This window comes from Lytechinus variegatus, chromosome 1 (assembly GCF_018143015.1).
Source record: "Lytechinus variegatus isolate NC3 chromosome 1, Lvar_3.0, whole genome shotgun sequence".
Taxonomy (NCBI): Eukaryota; Metazoa; Echinodermata; class Echinoidea; order Temnopleuroida; family Toxopneustidae; genus Lytechinus; species Lytechinus variegatus.
The window spans coordinates 91,873,012-91,894,864 of NC_054740.1; the positions used below are offsets into that span (position 1 = coordinate 91,873,012).

Here is a 21,853-nt window from a genome sequence, read left to right on the forward strand (position 1 = left end):
GAACATGTGCAGATGAATCCAGCAAGATTGGTAAATCTTTGAAGCAGGCCAAGATGGATGTCCCACAACAGACAATCAAAGATGACAAAATAAAGGCAAAAGAATCGAAGGTGGATCATGATGTTGCCATGGAGATAAGTGAAGAAAAGGACATGGAGGAAGGAGAAAAGATTGAAGAGATATCATCAAAGGGAGAACCAACAGATGAAATGGTTGATGAGATGATGGAAGGGTTGGTGGAAGAACCTAAGATCAAGCTACCCATTGCTCCTGATGGTATGTATTAGAATATTTCACTGCCTATTGTTATAAGCTAACAAAATCCTTACATCTGGGTAAGGTTAGCGATTTTCATATGCTTTATTTTCATGATGGATTGTACAGTACATTGTAGTGTATACAATCAGCCGTAGGAAAATCGATCATTGCTAAGCTTTGTGTTACTGGCCCCTGATTGGCTCACCGCAAATTAGTGAAAATTACTGACAATATGCTTCATGAAATACACCTATGATTTTTTTGTTTTGATAAAGTTCTTTTACATTTCGAGGTAGAAGCTTTGAATCATCTGTATAAAGTCCTGTAAATGTTACTATCATTGTAATTATTATTAGTGTCATTATCTTAACAATAGTAACAGTTTGTATTGGTACATGTATAGTGCCTTTTCCACAAGGTACATTTTCACAAGATGTAATTGTTGTGATTGTGTACAAATGCATTGGATTGGTTTGTCCTGATGACTTTTTCTGTGAAATACAGTATCATATTATGATATTCATAAAATGTATAAAAATATGATTCTTTCTCCAATTTTACATAAATATTTCTATTTGTTCATATCATTAATGTTCTTATTTCCTGTAAAGGTTACATACCAAACTCTGTTATTAGGCAGATAGTGCAGCCTCCTCCACCCCCTCCCCCTCTATCCCCATCAAAGGAATGGAAGATCAAAGATGTAAGTAGCAATTCTTCATCTATTCCATAACTTGTACTTTTTTGTTATTCAGTTACTTATTTCACCTGTTTGATGTCTCAAAATAGCTTATAATCTGTCCTTTTAGATCACTGATGCTACACTCTTTTTTTGTGTTTTTCACTCATTTATTTTAGTTGAATTTTTCAAGAAATTTCCTTTTAAAATCCATTTGAAATCACTGAAAGTATACTGTTTTTTAAATTGTATTTCTTAGTTGAATTATCATATTTTATGGGCCAAATAAATGACATAATGAACATTGATACAACCATTTGGCCTAAAAGATATCTGCTTGTGAAATTGCTCTCTGTTTTCAAGCCTAAATTCATCTTTTTTATATGGCAAAAAAAAATCTTAGCAATCTTCCTGTTTTCGATAGTCATTCTTTGATATATCTTTTCGTATTTTATTTTCAACCAGTATACAAATACATATCCGATGGCATTGCGAAGGATTGCACGCATCCAGTACCTTTGGGCTTTTCAACTTCCAAATTTAACAAATGTGTGTTTGTTTTAATGCCCTAGTAAACGAATTTGTATTGTACATTTTTATGAGATTTTTTTTAACACGTACATATGTTGGTATCAATATTGCATAAAGCATTTTCATTTATTTGATGCAAGAGTGATGTAAGTAAAAATGCCATGGTCATGGGCCATACCGGTAATCGAACCCTGGACTTCATGCAGACTTTGTGTAATCGGGCGCCCTAGACCACTTGGCCATGGCACCTCACCTATCACTAAGATAGTGTGGTCAATCCTTGTTATAAACAATCCTCATCTCAAAACTATGATTGGTTAATGGAACTTTTCATTGTGACCAGTCAAATTTTCTTTTAAGGTAAAATAGATTACTGGTTACAGGATCAAGTTCAGTCATTTGATTAAGATTGTATATCACCATTTTATGATTTGTATAATTGTTGTAATGTTATTCCTTTTGTGTTGATAATGTAGGTCCCTGAAGGCCGTGTACACTTTGTTGAAGGCGATCAGTCTGATGTAGAATATGTAAGTTTTCTGGGGTTTTTTAAAAATCTATTACATTGCAGTTACAAGAAACTTAGAAAACTATCCTTTTGCCGTCTTTAATTTAAGACTGTGAACATAGAAAAATGATATGAGGCGATATATTAGTTTATATAAACTACTGTTTCAGCTAATAGGCAACTCCATAAAATATTCAACCTTTTTCTAAGTCCAACTTCTAATTTTCCTCCATTCCTAATTCACCTCATCAGCTGCTCAAAAGGCAATTCCATAAAATATTCAACCTTTTTGTAAGTCCAACTTCCAATTTCCCTCCATTCTTAATTCACCTCATCAACTGCTGCTCAAGCCATTAAAATTCTAGAACAATGAAATCTCACTATGAACTAGGAAAACAGAGTAAATCATTCAGGAAGGCCCCACATATGGGGGGGGGGGGCTTGGGCATAAATACTCTGACTACTTGACATTATATACAACCATCTTTTGAAGATTCAGCATACAAATGCATGCATGCTTTGCCTACTAATGATATAAATCATGGGGTAATAACTTCTCAGCTAGTCATTTATGAATGAAAAATTGCATATTTGTTGGGATTATTTGATGTTGCAGGAGGACCATGAACCTTTTACATGGGCTTCTTCAGAGGAGAGCAGTAGACATGAGGTCACCCCGGTGACTTCTCCTAGCCCTCCTACTGAGCAAGCCCTCTATCAACCATTCAAACCAGGAATACGTACAGATGCTGAGACAGAAGAAACCACAGGAGCTAGCAAAGATAAAAGGAGGCTGAGCCTAAGTAAGTCTAGGTTTCCGGAAACAAAATAATTGATGATTTAAAGCTTTTGAAAGCCTGCTGCATAACATATTTATTTGAATGTAAATCATGAAAATAATATGCCAACCAATTCTCATGCCAATCAGAAGTATGCTTTGATGATTTTTATTTGATTTTAACAAAGTTGCATTCAAATGCATGTTCTGTGCAATCGGTCTGTGTATTTTGAACATTTCTTACTGATATGTACTTGCTCCTACTGTCATAAATTGCGTCACAATTGAAACCGTGGTCTTTAATAGTTTTGGAGTAAATATAGTCATCGTATCAGATCATGATCTTGGCAGTGGTTTTGATCGTAGACAAATTTTGGAAGGCCTAAAATTTTTCGCAATAATCAACGAAAAGCCAGTTGTTGCATTTGTAATGGATAGCACGACTGTAGAATTAAGGCATAACATACATGTACATAGAGATTTATTTATTAATAATTATCTTCAGTTGGATCAAGTTATACATTTATGGTGTGTTCTCATCTTGCTGACACCCTTCATTGATAGTTAGATTTTTCTAAAACTGCCAGAGAACAGTGGAATACGACTTGGGCCCCATAAGATGAAAGGTTAGCGATTAATCGTACGCTTGATTTCTACGATTGATTGTACGTTGTAGTCAATGCAATCAATCGTAGAAAAATGTTCTACGATCATTGCTAAGCTTTGTGTTATCGGCCCCTGGTGTTATTTCACACAGTGTTTCTATTAAAGTTGCTTCATCATGAAATATTTCTTTCTCATCAGAATTCACTTCAACCTTCATGTTATGTAATCTGTGAGAATATGAATCTGTAAATGCTTGCTTTTAGTTTATCTGAGCTGCTGCACACCACTCTGATTTGGATTTGTTTTGTAGCAACTGCTAGCTGTGGCAATCGCACTGTTTATATAAAGATGTATACATGTATATGTGTATGTCATTGCACTTGCTTCAAATCTGATTTTAGATTAAAAGAGTTTATTTTTCCCCTAAGGAGAAGGCCTAAACAAGAGACACACCATCTATTGCATATTTTACTTTTTATTATCATTATCATTCTTTAAATATTTTCATTATTTTTTCAGAGGTGGTCGGGAAGCTGGTCTTGAGCCACCCTGGGTTTAGTGAAGATAGAGGAAAAACAGTAAGTTAATATGACTATGATTTAAATTGATTTATTCAGTGTAGAAGCTTCTGAGACATTTGCTCCAGCAACAATTGTTTTGATGTTAAGCCAAGCATAAAACCTAACCTCTAAAACTAAATAAACCCTAATCCTTACTTGTACATTATTCTAAACCAAGAACTCTATTACAGTTATAATTTTAACCCTGTGCCTTCTGAGATATTAAGACAGGAGCAATTGTTGCAGGAACAAATGTCATGTCGCCTTGTAGAAACGTTCATCTAGAATCCAAGTTATAATTCATTTTTAAGTTGCACTTCCTATGTCCACCCTGTCATCTCTGTATCTCTTCTTTTGTAGCTTACAGATAGTCACAAATTGAATAATTGATGATTTAATACTATGATAAAATAAGGCCTTTGATTATCTGCATTAAGGCCATAGGTTGTCTGAAACCTATCTCTTTGGATGTAATATAAATGAATGCAAATATGAATATCACTTTGATAAGCATTGATAAGTTGTGTGTTTGCAATATGATCTAAAAGTAAATGAAATTTGGAAGACCCTTATTGATTTTTGAGGATTGTTATTTCATTGCAAGGTGTCGGCCAAGAAGACCAAGCGGATAGGAAGAGGTATCAACAAGGAAGCAGGATCTCTCAAAAAATATAAAAGGGTAAATGATTCTAAAATAGTTTATATCAACTTATGGAACTTCTTTCATATACTTTATGAAGATTAGTCACAGAACTATTAGCCAAATGAAATTGAAGAAGAATTTGAATTTGTATCATGTTTGATAATGTGGTAGAAATGATGTCGACGATAGATCAGCAAAGAATAAACAAATGAGCTAATTATTTGGAATTGTCAGACATTTTTCATGAATTATGTTGTGAAAAGGATTTGCGGTACCAATGGATTCATCATTCTTTTCATAGACTATAGGATTTCACAAATTTTCTGTTTACAAGGGTCCCACAGTCATGGAAAATCCTGGAAAAAATTTTGGTCATGGAAAGTTAGCGAAATTTGGAAAATTTGTGAAAAGTCATGGTATTGCATTTACCTCTCGCCTATGCCAGCTTTCCAGTTTGTCGTGTCCCGCAGCTTTCATACTCTGTGTGATCATACCCTGATATAATTGGTGTTCATGATTTCCATTTTTCGTGACATCCCAAATTCTACATAACTCGCGGGAAGTCATGGAATTCTGTTTTCAAATTTCTGTGGGAACTCTTGTTTATTTTGTTGCAAGAATTAACTCATGGAGATAATAATCAGTGTGATACCAGTTATGTCTTTCAACCAAATATTGTGAGTCTATAGTTTGTTTTCATTTGATTGTAGAATAGGTCTATTAAAGGGGAAATTCACCCTGAAGAAAAGTTTTTGTAAAAATACCAGAAAAAATTATTGAAAATATTGGTGAAGGTTTGAGGAAAATCCATTAAAGATTAAGGTTATTGGAATTTGAAGTTTTGGATTCGTGACATCATAAATGAGCAGCTGCCCCATGTTATTTGATAAAAAATGTATAAATTTCAATATTTTAATGGTTCGTGGTGCATTTTTTTTTTTTTCTTGTAAGGAACGGGTGTAAAATGATTTGTGTATTGATATACTGAATGTATAGTAAAAGCCATTTTCAATTTCTTGAGAAAAGGACATTTCATTGATTTTTTACCATGCAATATGTAGGAAAGCTGCTGGCATATGAAGTCAAAAATCAAATAATTGAAATTCTAATAACTTTTTTGCTGATATGGTTTACGGTACACAATGTGGAGTGTTATAGAAACAGTGGATAGAAGAAGAGAAGAAATGGATAGGCGAGAGAGTGAAAATTTGAGAGTAATCTTTCTTGAATGTAGTCCTGAAAAGGACTGTAAACCAGAAAAGATTGATGAGTTGAAAACAGCTTGAGTAGTAGGATGGATGAGGAGATGCTGGCTTGAGTCGGCGAGTAGAGATGATGAGTAGAAGCTACTCATCTTCTATCCACTGTTTCTATATCACTCCACATGGTGTACCATAAACCACATCAGTGATTGTATATGCCACCATGCAAACCTTCAAACAACAATAACTTTTTGTTCTTTGATGGATTATTCTCAAATCTTCGGCAATATTTTTCATTATTTTTCTGCTATTTTTACAATAAACTTTTTGTCTGGGTGAACTTCCCCTTTAGTTGCAGTTCTTATCAATTCTTGTGTACATACATATTATATATTAACACATGAAAGTAATTATACATAAAACAATATTGATTCATCAATATAATTACGTAATATAGAAACAATATGGGCATATATATATAAGTGATGAAAATCGGATCGCAGTGAAGTAATTGTGAACATAGCAACATTGATGGCTTTCTTGAATAGTAAATATATATCACCTGTAATATTAATACTAGAGAATAAAATGTGTGTATTATTTTAAAGATTAGAAAAAAATCATAAATGTCTTAACCTGATTTATTTTTGTGGCAGCGTGGTACATTGGCAGGTATCAGTCAAGATGAAGAAGAGTTTGAGGAAGCGGAGGAGGATGAATGTGAGAAAGATCCGGTAGATTTACTCCTTCAGAAGATCAATGATTACTACTGGTATCCTAAGGGACTCAAGATGGACGTATACACCACGGTCAAAACACTCTGTGAGTTATACAGCATAAAAATGATCTTGTGTTTGTGAGTATGCAACAATGCATGTATGTAATCATCGTACAATGAGATAGGTAGAATTAGTTATTAGGATCATAAGTGGTTCAGGGGGTGTTTGTATGGGTGCAATGGAACCCTCCTGTGAACCCCTAGCTTTGTTGCTCACTCATAGGATACGTTCATATCTTGCCATGCCATGTAAACAAAGAAAGTAGAATTTGCCTTGGTAAACATGGTCAAACTTCTTTAAGGCTAATTCCATTCCATTCATCAACACTTCATCTAACAAGTCCAATAACAGTTTGGTCCAATGATCACTTTGTCTAATCACCATTTCATCTCATAACCAGTTGGTCTAATATCCATTTTATTTTCATTCATTTTGCCCAATTAACACTTAGTCCAAATAGACCAAATGGTATATGGACTAAATGGCTATTGGACCAACTGGTTATTGGATGAAATGGTGGGTGGACCTGTAGATTATGCCAAAGTGATATCTCTTATCATTGTTTTATAATTGTGTACATATCTCATTGACATTTGACCCCTGTGATTAAACACAAGGTTTCTTAACGTGATAATGTCAGACTGTTTTTTATTTAACGTCTTAACAAAAAGATTAAGATAAAGCTCATTTTCTACACATATGGTATGTGGTATGCATGTTTGAGCATGGACCTACTAGGTATGTGGCATATATGCATTTGATACCAAGCCAGTAGATTAAGATGTTAAGAATATAATCATAGGTTCTGTTATGTAGGTGATAAGTCTATACTATCAGTTTTACCTTTTGATCAAATGTTGTCATAGAAAGATAATAGTTCGGGAGAACTCGTTTGGTTGATAGCACAGCAGTTTTAGTAATGAGGTATAAACTTATAATTTTTTCTGCTTAACTCTGGCATAGTTATCATCATTGTGTAGGGAGAATAATGACCATTTATAAAATATTCCTTTCAGCATCATGGCTTTTCCTCTTACAGCTTTGATATAGGTAACTACAATTGTGATGTTGTTTAGTTTCTCTGATACAATATTTGAAATAAAATTGTCGTCACAGTTCAGTTCAATTGTCCTTGTGTATGTTATGGAGAGAACTGCAGTGGTTATATTCATTTATGATAATGGCAACAATAATAATAAGCAAATTGATATTGCCATCTACCTGGAAGTGATCTATTCTGAATTAATAGCTATTAGCCTGGCTTTAGCTTGAGTTGATCAGTTTCAGTTCCTTCTGCTTTTAGTGAGTTTTGTCATATGAATCATCACTTTGTGATTGTTATCATTTTTCTTTGTTTTTTAGTAACCCTGTTGGAAGAATCATCCAGTGACCACTACCAGACTATATGTGATTTACTTCTTGAGCTGAATGGGTAAGCTTAAGTATGCCTCATAAAGTTTGACGTAGTTGGTTTAAGATTCAGAATAATCAAACTACAGTGAAACCCAACTATAATGACGACCCAAGGGATACAAGAAAAAGTACTTCCTGCGTTATGATCATTTTGTGGGTAGAATAATCGTTTTTTATTCTGGTGGGGGTTCATTAATGATATATATTTTTTTAGCATTACCAAAGGAATACAAAAAAAAAGTCATTGTGTTCAGGTTATGGTATTACAGTACCATCCCACAACATACATGATATGACTGGATTTGTGATGATAATGCAGAAGGACTCTTTTTCTCTGTGAAAACTAATGTACATGTAGCTTAGAGCAGTCTATTTGAAATTTTGTATTGCCGATGATTATAAATCATATTCTTCCTTTATGTACTAGACACAAAATAAATGGTGTGAACTGCAAAATTATGATTGGAAGGTGAAATTCATGAAGAATAATGAGCCTGATAGACTAGTTAGAATAAATGATGGTGGGCAAGGTGAGCTGGTAAATTGCTAATTCGTCTGTTGCTAACTCGTCCACCCACCACATGGTCTACCTTCAATTAGTCTAATGCCATTCCGTCCATCAACATTTCGTCTAACAGCCATTTGGTCCATTAAGTATTTGGTCCAAACATCACTTCTTCTCTATTACCATTTCGTGTCATAACCAGTTGGTCTAATATCTATTTCATTTTCATTTTGCACAATTAACATTTAGTCCCATTAGACCAAATGGTATACATACATATACATACATACATTTCATATTTATATAGCGCTTTTCCATGTAAACATGCTCAAAGCGCTTTACAGTATCATATTATAATTATGTTGAATATTCTGCTCTCCAAGTGCTACATGTAACAACATTAATCAAATGGATATTACAAAGAAAATAAATAGGTCTTTAGTTTGTTTTTGAATAATTGCAGTGAAGGACATGAGCGGATATTGATAGGGAGATTATTCCGAATACTGGGACCTGTGAAACCCATGCATTGTTGACCTTTCTTGGAGTTTATTCTTGGGACTTGTAAAAGAAAAGGGTCTGTTCTAGAACGTAATGAATATTGCCTTTGTTGAACTGGGGAAAACAGACATGATATGTATTGTGGTGTTAGGTTATTCATGGACATGTAAACAAGCAATGCAATCTTATATGTAATTCTTTTTCTTACCGGTAACCAATGAAGTTCTTTGAACAAAGGAGACACATGATCATATTTTCTAGCCATTGAAATAATACGAGCTGCACGATTCTGAATTCGTTGTAGTCTATCTAAGTCGGAAACATTAATATTAATCAAAAGAGAATTTGCATTATCCAGACGGCTTAAAACCAGTGAGCGAACTGCATGATGGCAAGCCTCATACGTCAACATTTTCCTGACCCTAGATATATTGTATAAATGAAAATTAAGTGTTTTACAAAGGGAATTTATTTGATGAGTCATCGTCAGTGACGAATCAAATTGAACACCTAAAGTTCTAACAGATTCGGCAGGTTCAATGATGGCATCACCAATTAACAAATGAGGAGCAGATTAGTGAAATAACTACTCCTTGATCTAATTATAGCATTATTCAATTCATTCTTTGCAAAGAGAAAAAGATTGCGATCAGTCCCTAGACATGACTGTCGCCATCTCCTCTCAGACTTTCTTTTCTTTCTCTTAAGCAAGTGGATATCTTCATCATACCATGCTCCACATGGTCTATCCTTTCTCATCCGAACTGAAACTGGTATATAGACTAAATGGCTATTGGACCAACTAGTTATCAGACTGAATTTCATTAACTAAATAAATGTAGACAATGTGGTGAGTGGACAAACTGATGGTAGACCAAATAATAAAAGACGAATTGGAAATAAACCGGTGAACTGACATGGTAACTCTTCACCCAAGTGTTCACAAAGCCATGTTTTACTTTTTGATTGATTTCAACTGTGGATTTTTTATGACTTAAATTCCCTGCTGCATCTAGTCTTGTGAACTTTGGAGGACCATTGTTGGATTCTCTTGTGAGGAGATACGTACGAGACCTGAAAAGCTCCAACAATGATAGACGTAGGAGTGCCATCCATACTCTGAGAGGCCTTGGAGATAAAAGACCAGCAGTTATACTGGGTATCCTCAATGCTATGGCTGATAATGAGGTCAGAGATCACCCTTATACTTTTAGAAGTATTTGTTAATATTGAAGTTTGAATGTTTATGATGAATTCTCTGTAGGTTCAGGGTGTGAAAGCTTTTTTTCTGGGGGGGGGGGGGCAAGTCAACAATTAATTTGGGTATTTGTTTTCACATAGATAAAAAGGAGAAAAGTTTGAATCATTGCAAAATTTTAAACCCTGTAGTGTAGTGTAGAGTGAAATATTTATATAATATTAGATAGCCAAGACAGATAGCCAAGCGCGATTGGTCAATTGCGCGTCATGTGATATGATCGAAATCCATGTATTTTCCCAGCCGGTCCACCTTCGATGAATATATTGACTAACCGGTCCATGAATATATTTTTTACGTGTATGGCGCCCTCTTGTGGATTAGATGTTACCATGCATTATCGGCCTGCCTTGGACGTGGACTGGGCTCGAACTTAGATTTAGATCTAGGGGTAGGCCTAAACAAAGTTGATTTGAATAGAAAAGGGTCATTCACTGCGTTAGACTAACGTTACTTAGATATATATAGATCAAGATCTAATGTTAGATCTATACCAGTTCAATCAATCACTTTGAATATCATAAACATGCTGCACGCATCGTTAGGCCTAACTTTATCTTCATCATTAGAGGCTATCTAATATAACAGATATTGACTGATGGGATGTGTAAAAACACATTCTTTGGACCACCTAAAGGATTAATATTTTCCCTCAGCGCTGCGCACTTCGGGAAAATATAACCCCTCGGGAAAATACAAATCCGGCGGTCCAAAGAATGTTTATATTACACACCCCATTAGTCAATATCTGTATAATATTGACTGGCCTTGAGGGAGATACCAAATATATTTCCCAAACTAGTCTCATATTGCCCCGAGTCGAAGACGAGGGCAATATGGGTCTAGTGAGGGAAATATTTTTGGGATCTCCCGAAAGTAACGCCAGTCAATATTATTATTATTACCTGTTCAACTCTTCCTAGTACATTAAATTAACATATTGATAGATTATATAACTAAATTGTTGGACTTACCTTGGTCAAGCCTCTAGTGTCAATTCTTGTCATGACTGCAATGTATTTCCTTTTTATGATCTCCACAAATAGTGTTGAAAATGTTTCCACAAAGGCTGGTAAATATGCACCTACATGTACATGTATGTCTATTTACAAGCTTGCAACAACAAACTGTTAATAGCAATGGCAAGCTGAAAGAAGAGCTAGTCAATATTTTTATTATCATCCAAATCAGATATCTAGAGCAAAAATCATGATAATGGGGATTTTTCTTTTAAAAATAGAGTTCTATTGTGTCAGGTTAATATCGGTCTAGGCTCTGCACTTTACCATTATGACGTACTTACAAGCGCTCGGATCCAGCGGTGTCTTTATTATGACGTATATTGTTGGTGCGCGGATCCTTATGAAGCGTATCTCTTTATACGCATCCACTAATGCGCTGGGGATTGATGAGCTCGGAACCTCGGAATACTGATATTATGGACCGCTAATTATTGTACGTAGGTGCAATAGGAAAATTACTCTTTTCGGGGAGGAGGGGTGTACGAATATTATGGTCACTCGTCATTCAGCTGATCGATGACCGAGCCATTGTGACGTAGTTTATGTTGAGTTAATCAGTTAGACAGACAAAATACGCGTTTATATCATGTCTCCAAAATGCCTCATTCAGGTAATAATATTTCTTATTTAGGAGACAGTATCATTTATTTGCTATTGATATTTTAATTGCTATTATCAGCTTCAAATGATCAGTTGATGCAGTGGTTCAAATTTCAGTTTTAAATTTACGTGAATTATTTTGATTTCTTACACTCAGAGTTCCATACAGAAAGAAGCAGCAGAGGCTCTAGCTAATCTAGCTGGGATCTCAAGTAAGAATGCGATGGAGGATTATCTGGCAAATATAGGTATCATGCAACTGCAAACAATGGTATGTAACATCAAATATTCAGATCAATTTTAAAATATATTCAGCTTTTGTTTCTTTTACTGTGAACATACTGCGTTTTTATGCCGCCATATTCTTCCTTTTCCGTTACCCATCTTTTTTTGTTGGATTTCTTCTGTTAAATCACTTTCTTGTTTATCTTTTGTTCATCATTACTTTTACATAGACATTCATATACACATTTTTGTTTACTTCGTTCCTTTTTTAAAGGTAGATTCTTTCTTCCGCTCTACTCGATTACATCGTTGCCACTCTGTTATGTCTTGTGAATACCTCACCTGAGAAGATTGCCTTTCACTGGTTTCTACTTCCTTCACATTTCACTTTGTATTCATTCAGACCATGAACACAATTGTATACATATTCCTTTGTTTTTTAGTCATTAACTAGTAGTATTTCATTGTTCTGAATTCTCTGTATGATGTGGAATGAAATACGATGAAATAATTGTTTGTATCGCAGGATCCATTAGATGACCTTGCTAGGCGATTCCGACGCGAGGCCAGACAAGGAGAGACCAGACTACATACCGCTGCTACACATCTCCTAGAACGCAGACAGTCTTCACAATCTCACTTTCCTTCATCTTATAGTCCAGAGAGGGTTGAGGATTGGCTACGGACCTACCTTGGCGACAAAGATCTTTATCAGTACAAGGTAAACCCTTCAAAGTAAACTCAACTTTAGGATGTTCATAATTTAAAACAAATCAAAGTCAATAATGACCTTTCTTGTATATTTGTCTCATGATAGGGGAGAAGTAATGTATAGTTCAACCATGTACAGATTTAATGCCAATTTTTCATGAAAATTCCAGAGGGAAAAAAATTATAAGCAAGGTTTGGCAGGGTGTATTATATTTAATTCAAACAATTTTAACATTTTATACAAAAACTCTTGATATTGATTAGTCCCTTTTCTGCTCTAAACAACTCTTGAAAGTAGCAGTTCACTCCTGTTCTGTAGAATTAACAAAAATGAAATTGTAGTACTCATCCTCCTTCTTTGATTTAATTTCTTTTGCTATTCTTCTTTCAAGTCAAAGCTATTCTAATATAACACTCTAGTTTTTCTTAATATTTAGAAGCATTTAAAGGGAAATTTCATTGTCTCTCAATTTTTGTGTTTATTGAATTCACCTTGTCATCAGGCTGGATTCAGGGAGAAATTGCTGAAATGCTGAGATTAGTAATGTATTGGAAGAATTTCAAAAGTAAAAGTAATTTGTAATTTTCAAAATCTATTTATCTCTATGTATTTTAGATGTATGCATGTATTTTTTTTCTATAAGCAGGACTGTAATTAAGATAATACTGTTGGCAATTTGACAAATAAAAGCTGGTTAAAAAACAGAGACTTAAAGAATCCATTGTCAGGAATGATTTGTAGATTTAGAGACCATGTTAAAAGGTTGTATAATCCTGCAACTATTTTGTGTTTTGGAAATGTGCATATCTGAACAGGATTTTCCCCTCTATTTTTCTTTTTGAAGTTGAGATTGTTGAGTAAGATTCTCTCTCTATATATAATTCTATGTATTGTGTGATATTTTTTGTTTGTCTTTCTTTTTATCCCAGCCAAAAGGTTTAAAGATTCAAGCACCTATCCACAAGAAAAAGCGCAGAATGTCACTCACACACAGAGTGCACAGGCCCACAGCAACTGGGGAGATAATAGCCTTGGCAGAAGAAGAATTAAGTGATGAAGCTTTGAGTGGTTACGAAAGTGAAGAAGGAGATGAGGAGGAGGAGGAGGAGAAAGATGAAGAAAAAGATGAAAGTATAGAAGATGAATGGGAGGAGAAGCTTGTAGAGATGGAGAGCTTTGCAAGACATCCTGAAGAAGAGCTTCTATCAAAACCTGTGAAACTGAACAAACACCAAGCCATGATGAAAGCTAAAGAGATGGCTGCTGAGAGGGAGAAAGCAATCATGGAGAAAAAAGCTAAAGAAAAGATGAGGAAACATATGGAGGAGTATGAAGAAGCCATGAAGAAGAAACGCCAAAAGCTAAAGCATCTACTACCTTATCATGCGCAGTACTACAAATATTACTCTAAACCACAGAATGTGGGTGGGAAAGTGTACCAGGGAGCAAGACGAGATATCAAAGCAATACTGAAGTCTCAATCTTCTGTTCAGAGGACTGAAACAACCACAAGCATTGTGGCAGAAAGATCCAGCCATGATTCACGAATATCTGTAGGGGTACAAGAGGAGGCGTCATATCAATCTGTGGTATCTGAAACAGAACAAACCTCTTTTCAAACAAACCTTCGACAAATGGTGCATCTTCCAATAGAGGAAGAAGAAGAGGAGGTCACCACTCCAGAACAATCTCTCAGATCTCAATCTCTCAGAAAGCCAGTCATTCAGCCAATTTCAAGAGAAAAGAGCAAGAAAGAAATTGAGAAAAGGAGCTTTGGGAAAGGGATTCATTTTTACAAGGACAGGAGGCGATTGGAGGATGATGAGATGATCGCCAAGGGTTGGGGTACGCCATTTCGACCCAGGTTCAACACCCCTGTGGAACCCACAGGAGACTCTGGTCTTGGAGAAAGCTTGTTGACTGGTACAGGGACAGGTACTAGTGATACATTCAGTGAATCTGTAATTGGTACAAAAACTGGTGGCAGCGGTGGGATTAAATCAAGACAAGATGAGAGTAGCAGACCAAAGTCAAACCTCACCATGGCTAATGTTAGAAGACATGAACTCCTTAGTGCACACAAAGATGACAGAGACTCACAGATTGTGGTAAGTCTCACTCTCAAGTTAATGATTAGTGTGATTTTCAAATTTTGAAGTATAGAAGAGTTTTCATTTTGTTACATTATTCTATCAGATTATCAGTCTTCTCAGTGTGATTATACCTATTACTCAAGTTGTTTATTTAGAAGATCATGATCATGGCTCAATGTTAAAGTAGCATGAAGGCCCTTGCCTTGTTATGCCCGGTTGACACTTGCACGCATTGTGGTGCCCACATTGCCCCGCAATGATGCGTGCCAGTGCAGGACACTTTATGGCACGACTTGGCTATATCACGTTCACGACATGTTTGCGCATTGTTCGCACATAGTTCGCGCATAGTTCATGCAGTGTTCGCATATTTCGCGCACTGTCCCGACGTTCTTTCAGCAAATATTCTCGACACCCTATTCTATGACGTATCTTGTGCAAATTTTAATATTCAATGTACCTCTACGTTCGTTGATAAGGACGACTCACACTGATCACGTGGTCCGCACTCACAATTTTGCGCATATCATTCGTGAACTATGCGTGAAGTATGCTTGACCTATGCGCAAAGTATGCGCGACCCTGTCGTTAACTAGTCATGAACTGCGTTCCACTACCCTGGGGGTGTGCCTACTATTATTTGCGCCACAAAGTTTCTATTTCGATGCCACGCAGTGGCACGACTAGGTCGCGCATAGGTTGCGCATAGTTCATGAATTTGTAATGCGTGCCACAATTTTCATCATGTTGAAAATTTTGGCATGCATTTCACGAACCGGCACGCACTGCCACGCACCTATCTGCAAGCTGGCATGCATAGCTCGCTCATTGGTCTGCATGAGTGCGTGCCCATGTGCAAACTATGTGGGAACCACAATGCATGCAAGTGTCAACCGGGCATTAGACTTTGTTCTTTCATATTTTGTATACATCATTGCATCATTAAACATGTTAACTGCATCCTAATCTGTGTCAATGTTAAACTAAAGTCAACCTGTACTTGCTCAGATATTAGTGCTTTGTTTCCTCTTATCTTCAGCCAAAAGAAAATTGGCGGGACTTCTTTCACCTTCCGATGATCAAAGACAAGCGAAGGCACCATGACTTACTTCAAGAGCTCCAAAGGGGCAATAGAAGAGTTTATGAGAAAATACCTACGAAACCAACAAACATCAAGTATGTTCCTTCAGGAGTCCCTCTAACTCCAGGCATTAGTAACCAAAGGGTACTGCATGACATCACAGTGGGGTCAAAGGGCAAAGGTCAAGGCATTGGAGGACGAGGAGATATCCTTGAGGGTCCATCCTTGGGGTGAGTAATGTTGTGATTGTACATTATTATTGGTTTTTCAAAGAAGTTATATAGAGTCAGTTCTGTTTTGATGTTTGGATGATTCTGGATGAGAATATAGAATTCCATTTCACACAATTGATTCAGTCTGTTTGAAACCCTAGAAAATAATTCAACAACATCTGTTGTCTGTCAGATCTAACATCTTACTTTGGTTTTGATTTGCTGAGATGCACAGATGTCTGACTGTCACTATGTTAAATTTTTAGTACCATTTACTTTGTCAAATAAATGCCACAATGTCCTTTAATGAAACACTTGCCAGATTAAAAGACCTAAGATTCTAATTAAATAATCACAATTATTACAGGAGATTCTATTAAAGATAAATGAAGTAATTAGAAGAATATATAATTCACACCGTACATATATCTAATATGTTTTGCTTTTGCCCTTCCAAAACATTTTGATTTTCGCGACCTTAGAAAGCGAGGCATCACAGGGTATGGTGCGCTGCAGATGACCTGGTCTAATATGGTTCCACAATACTCTGCCCAACAAAGACAAGAAGGTCATTGTGTTACCATGGGAACCAGGAAACATGACTTGTCTCTCGGTGCATCTGAGAGGAAGAGAGAGGAATGGAAGAAATATGATGTTGACACGAAGATATGGCTTAGAACACAAATGCTATATCCATCTCTTTTTGCTCTGCAGGAGATAGATTTCATTAAGAGAAGGTTAGGAATATTCCATGGCAATGTGGCAATGGAACATTTTCTTATTTCAGGACAGTGATTGGTTGAAAGTACAGACATGAAAAGTTCTTTTTGATTAATACTTGTTCATGTAAATATAAATAATACTGATTATACATGCATTATGCAAGTGCTCAAGGTACTAACTTATTAAGAGCAAATACATGAATTGTATTACTTTTATCAGTACAAGCAATATCAATCATACATTTTTTTGATATTGGCTAAAAACAATTCATATTGAATCGCTTTTTTAAAAGCAATTTCCAGTCCGAGATGCTGCATTATACATGTATTGCATAACTTCAGAGCCACAAACCTAGATGTTATGATCTTAATCTCAAAAGATGAGCAAGATTCTTTGCAAGAAATTCATGAAATATCCTGCATACCCCTTCATGAGTTGTAGAGAGATTTCACAAGAATTTCTTGGGGACCCTGGCCACTTAGGGGTTTAGCTCGTCTCAGATCTTTTGGTCATAAACTATTTTTAATGATCTTTACTTTGATATTCCCCTTGTTATATTTCAAGGCTTAATCCACTTTTGAGATGACCTCTGGTTGTATATTCAATTTCTGTGAAAAATTAATTGTATAATTTCTATCCCTAACTGATTTATACACATTGAAAAAAAGTTATAAATGACCAAAATATTTGTAAATCAATTTTTGCATGAAGCAGGGTAATGTATGAAAACCCCTTTCCTCAATGTCTATGAGGAAGAATAAGGTAAGGTCAGAAGTCTGTTTTACTTAATCTTATTTTTGTAGGCTCAGCGAACCTCATCCTAACAAGAAGGGAAATCTATTTCAATGGGAAACACCTTTGCCTATGGTGTCTTTCGAACCAACAGAAAAGGAAACTGAGAAGCCAAAGAGACCATGTCGCCTTTGTGATCAGGTAATACAAGAATACCTTTATTACCTTTGCATTTTATATTTTTAGGGACTGATTGGAGAGAATTTAGACAGAAAGGAGGGGTCAAATTAAAAGCACTATGAGAACTGGGAGTAAAAATAATACATTTAAATAAAAAAAATTGTGTCACACATCTATATACATGTGGAATTCTATTTTTCTGATACTGAATGAAAATATTTTTTCTCTTCTTTATAAAATTAATTTTTTCATGTGACATACATGCATATACCTTTGGGAATCATGATTTTGTTACAATTACACACTTTGGAGAATTGATTCTTGGGCTAATTCCGCTCTGTGTAATATCTACCTTGTCTCATTCCTGTTAGTATCATACCTTACTCTTCAATACAATTTCTTCTACAAGTTATTGTTACCAGTTCTAAGAACAATTAACATATTTTTAAATTTCCAGATTATACAAAATTTTGTCATTGGATGCCATTAAATTCAGCCCAAATTATGTGAGGGTATGTTGAAATGGCAATTAGATCTATATTGTGGCAAATCTAGCCAGGTGAACACAATACTATTTCAGGTCCCATATTGTTTTAAACAATTCTTGGCCTCTCAAAACTATTGGCCCAAATTCATAAAGGTGGTTTTTAAAACCATTGGTTGAACCATCGTTTATGCAGATTTCCTGTATGAATCAAAATACTGCGTATATTAGAAAATGTCCAATGCTGATGTGTGCTTTTTGTCACACTGCGCCAAATTGACGCCTGTTGCCATGGTTAAGTATGCTATTTTATTCATGAGTCCATGAAGAGTAGACTCTTAATTAATTTATGAATTGATTCATTAGTCCACTGTTTTGAATTAATGCAAATAGTGGACTCATGAATGAAATAGCGTACTTAATCATGGCAACAGGCGTCAATTTGGCGCACTGTGATGTAAGTGCGCATTAGCAGAGGAAATTTTTTAATATATGCGGTAAATAAGTGTAATTTATACATGAAATCTGCGTAAAACATGAGTTCAACTGATGGTTTTAAAAACCACGTTTGTGAATTCAGGGCATTGTGTCTCATCCAGCTCGATCTGTGTCTGCCTATAAGCACAGCCATTGCGATGTTAGATGATCTTGGTTAAATGGTTAAATACTAAGTACATGTATCTAAAAACCTTTTGTCATTGTCAATTTTTCATGGTATAGGAGGACCGTCATAAATTTGGTCCTAGCCTTCCATCAATCATCCAATCGGAGAACGGGGAAGACGTTCCTATCGTCCCTCGGAACTCTATAGCATCAACCTGTGACCCATGGACTCTACCAAGGATTAAAATTCACAAGAAACATGCAATGGATGGTGTAATGACTGGACAACAACCCCTCAAAGAAATATCTACAGAATCTTAGCAGACATACCTTGACATGGCTTCTTAAAACCTTGATGCTTCAATGCTTCATCTTGTATTTGTGAACTAAGCTTTGATTAGGAGTATGAAGTCAAGGCAATAGACTTGCAGCTGATCATAGAATAATGCTGAAAGCTATTTCAGCTGGACATTTATTCCTAAGAATTTATTTGTGTGTCTGAATAACAACAGATGTATCATTACCATTACCTAAATTAATTATTGATGGTTGAAGATTATTGGAGGGGTGATCTTTTGATTCCAACTGAACCAATCATATTTCAGAAAGTATTCACATGATTGAAACTTGTTAATTCACGACTTCAAAGTTCCCTGATTTGATTGATTGCCAATTATGAAATTCAAATTTCTAGAATGATATAAACATCTAATAAAAAAATGAAATAAAATGGAGAGTGTAGTAGGCAGTAGCAACAAAAATTACACATTGATATACATGTATCATGAAAGTGTGAAAGTCTCAATTTCTTTGTGTTCCAAGCTGCTGCCATTCTACAGGATCTTTAAGGTGCCATCAAAATGACAAGTTGGCGAAAAATGTCATCATGCCCTGTCGGCCTTAAAAGATGAATGTCAACTTAGTATATGTATATTTCTGAATGAAAGTGAAAGTCTGGTGAAACTTGCATGGGTCTTGACAGTGAAATAGGGATTTTAACTCAACATTGCCATTCCTTGAGGCCTAACAGGCTAAAAATAACTTGATTACCTCATTTTTAACATGTGAACTTCAAAAGTCCAAAGAAAAAATTAGCCCATGAACCTACATTATTTTTCATTTTTTTAATGTAGGTACCAAAGTTTGATGATGATTGCATGGATTTCATTTCAACTGTGGAACATCAACATGGCAAAACAAAATATTTCCCCATCTTGATGCCACTTTAAATCTTCCATACATGAAATAAATTTAATTGGTGCTTGGTCATGAATATGATAGACATCCTAAATTATACATTATATTGGTGCAATCAAGTGCTACTGTTTAGTTAATTTGGCTCATGTTTGTTACATACCGGTGTTAATATATTGTGGATTTGCTGGTACCCAACTTTACAATAGAGTATGAAAGTGTGATGTCATCATATTTTTATTTCTATTTTAATGCATTTATGCTTTTTTATGACTATATTTTATTAGCACTGTGTGAAATACATATTTTGGTAGTGCATTATTAAATCTCACACCGAATATGATTGAATAGGTTCTCTGTGGCCAATGGTAAGGACACATGAATATCTTATCTCCATTGAAATCAGTGTAAATAGGTAGTCTTTGGGACCATTAACCAAATCCCATCAACTTTGGGCTGTGATATTTTTCATCATTCTACATCGAGACATGTTATCCTAATACATTGAAATGTGATGTTGCTACTCTTGTACTCAATTGACAAATTGCAAAGGGAAGAAAAACTTATAGTTTTATAGTACAGTTACGGGATGTTTATTTTGTTTCACAATATGGTACATTTACCTTCAGTGCTTGTTCAAAATATCAATAAAAGAGCTTAAAAAGGCAATGATATTAACTTTTGTTAAGTGTATTTTGATATTCTAAAAGCACCTTTATCCCCCAGCCCCCTCATTTTGTTATTCTACCCCTAATGAAATCACTCCTTCTCCCCCCTCCTGTCTTTTTTGTCTGACCTCTCCCCAATCTTCCATCTTCACTCTTCCTATCTCATCCTTTCTGTCTCACTCTTGTATATTCCCACTGCTCCCTCCTTTCATATCTTCCCCTCTCCCCCCCCCCTCCTCTTCATTTGTCTCTGACTTATGAAATTTTAGCTAAAATCCGATAATTCTGATGATCACTGACACAAATATGTGGGACAGTCTATTACTTGTAAAAACCCCAACATTTCATGGAATTCTGTTTGTCATTTTGAGATCCTTACAACTGGCCTTTATCTTTAATCTGATAGCAATTCTGTGAAAAGCTGCCCTACCCTCATTCCAATCAAACGAATCACTTTATAGCTATTGTAAATTAGTGTGAACAGCATACAAAAATGAACAAATACATGTATGTAGAAGGCAAGGCACCATTAATTTTAATCAAGTTCAAGACACATGATCATAAAGTTTTGAAAGCAAAAATAGAAATTACATAAATCATACTACATGTTCTTATAATATGATTCATAGACATACATATCTTTACTTCAATACACTCTTTAAAGATATATAACTAAACTTATGAAAATTGCATATCTTAATGGCTGAAGAACAAAAGGTGGATGGCTTGATTTGCAGACTTGGTTTAAGTCATATGGGTGAAAGGTTTCCATAGGAACTTCAAACCAGCAGAGATTAGCCAAGCTTGGCTCAATCTTGGGCAGTGTCAGGTTAGAGAAAGTGAGAAAATGACTTCCACTTTACCATAAGCTAATTTCAAGAGTCATGACATTGTAATGCCACTGAAAACTATCTTTTGGTAAAGTCTTCATCTCACTTTCTCTGTCCTGACACTGTTGCCTGAGATTGAGCCATGCTTGGCCACATAATTAATGGTTGGTATATACCAAGTTTGCTTGTCCCCACAGAAATCTCTATTACAGGAACATGTACAAATTCTGGGATCAGCAAATGTAATCATTCCCATGAAAGCTAACACACATA

General features: G+C 35.4%; 1 protein-coding gene across 1 annotated transcript in view; it reads left to right on the top strand.

Moving 5' to 3' along the window:
• LOC121428578 overlaps positions 1 to 20,750 on the top strand; it is a 42,569-nt gene extending 21,819 nt beyond the window's left edge. Inside the window, exons 22-37 of the mRNA XM_041625301.1 lie at positions 13 to 276; positions 870 to 961; positions 1,945 to 1,998; positions 2,593 to 2,779; positions 3,880 to 3,938; positions 4,525 to 4,599; positions 6,422 to 6,587; positions 7,907 to 7,976; positions 9,980 to 10,151; positions 12,001 to 12,114; positions 12,595 to 12,789; positions 13,710 to 14,888; positions 15,913 to 16,184; positions 16,649 to 16,903; positions 17,693 to 17,822; positions 19,006 to 20,750. Coding sequence (XP_041481235.1) covers positions 13 to 276; positions 870 to 961; positions 1,945 to 1,998; positions 2,593 to 2,779; positions 3,880 to 3,938; positions 4,525 to 4,599; positions 6,422 to 6,587; positions 7,907 to 7,976; positions 9,980 to 10,151; positions 12,001 to 12,114; positions 12,595 to 12,789; positions 13,710 to 14,888; positions 15,913 to 16,184; positions 16,649 to 16,903; positions 17,693 to 17,822; positions 19,006 to 19,209 — 3,488 coding nt within the window. The 3' untranslated portion in view covers positions 19,210 to 20,750. The remainder of the gene's footprint in view (positions 1 to 12; positions 277 to 869; positions 962 to 1,944; positions 1,999 to 2,592; positions 2,780 to 3,879; positions 3,939 to 4,524; positions 4,600 to 6,421; positions 6,588 to 7,906; positions 7,977 to 9,979; positions 10,152 to 12,000; positions 12,115 to 12,594; positions 12,790 to 13,709; positions 14,889 to 15,912; positions 16,185 to 16,648; positions 16,904 to 17,692; positions 17,823 to 19,005) is intronic.
• The last annotated feature ends 1,103 nt before the right edge of the window (positions 20,751 to 21,853 follow it).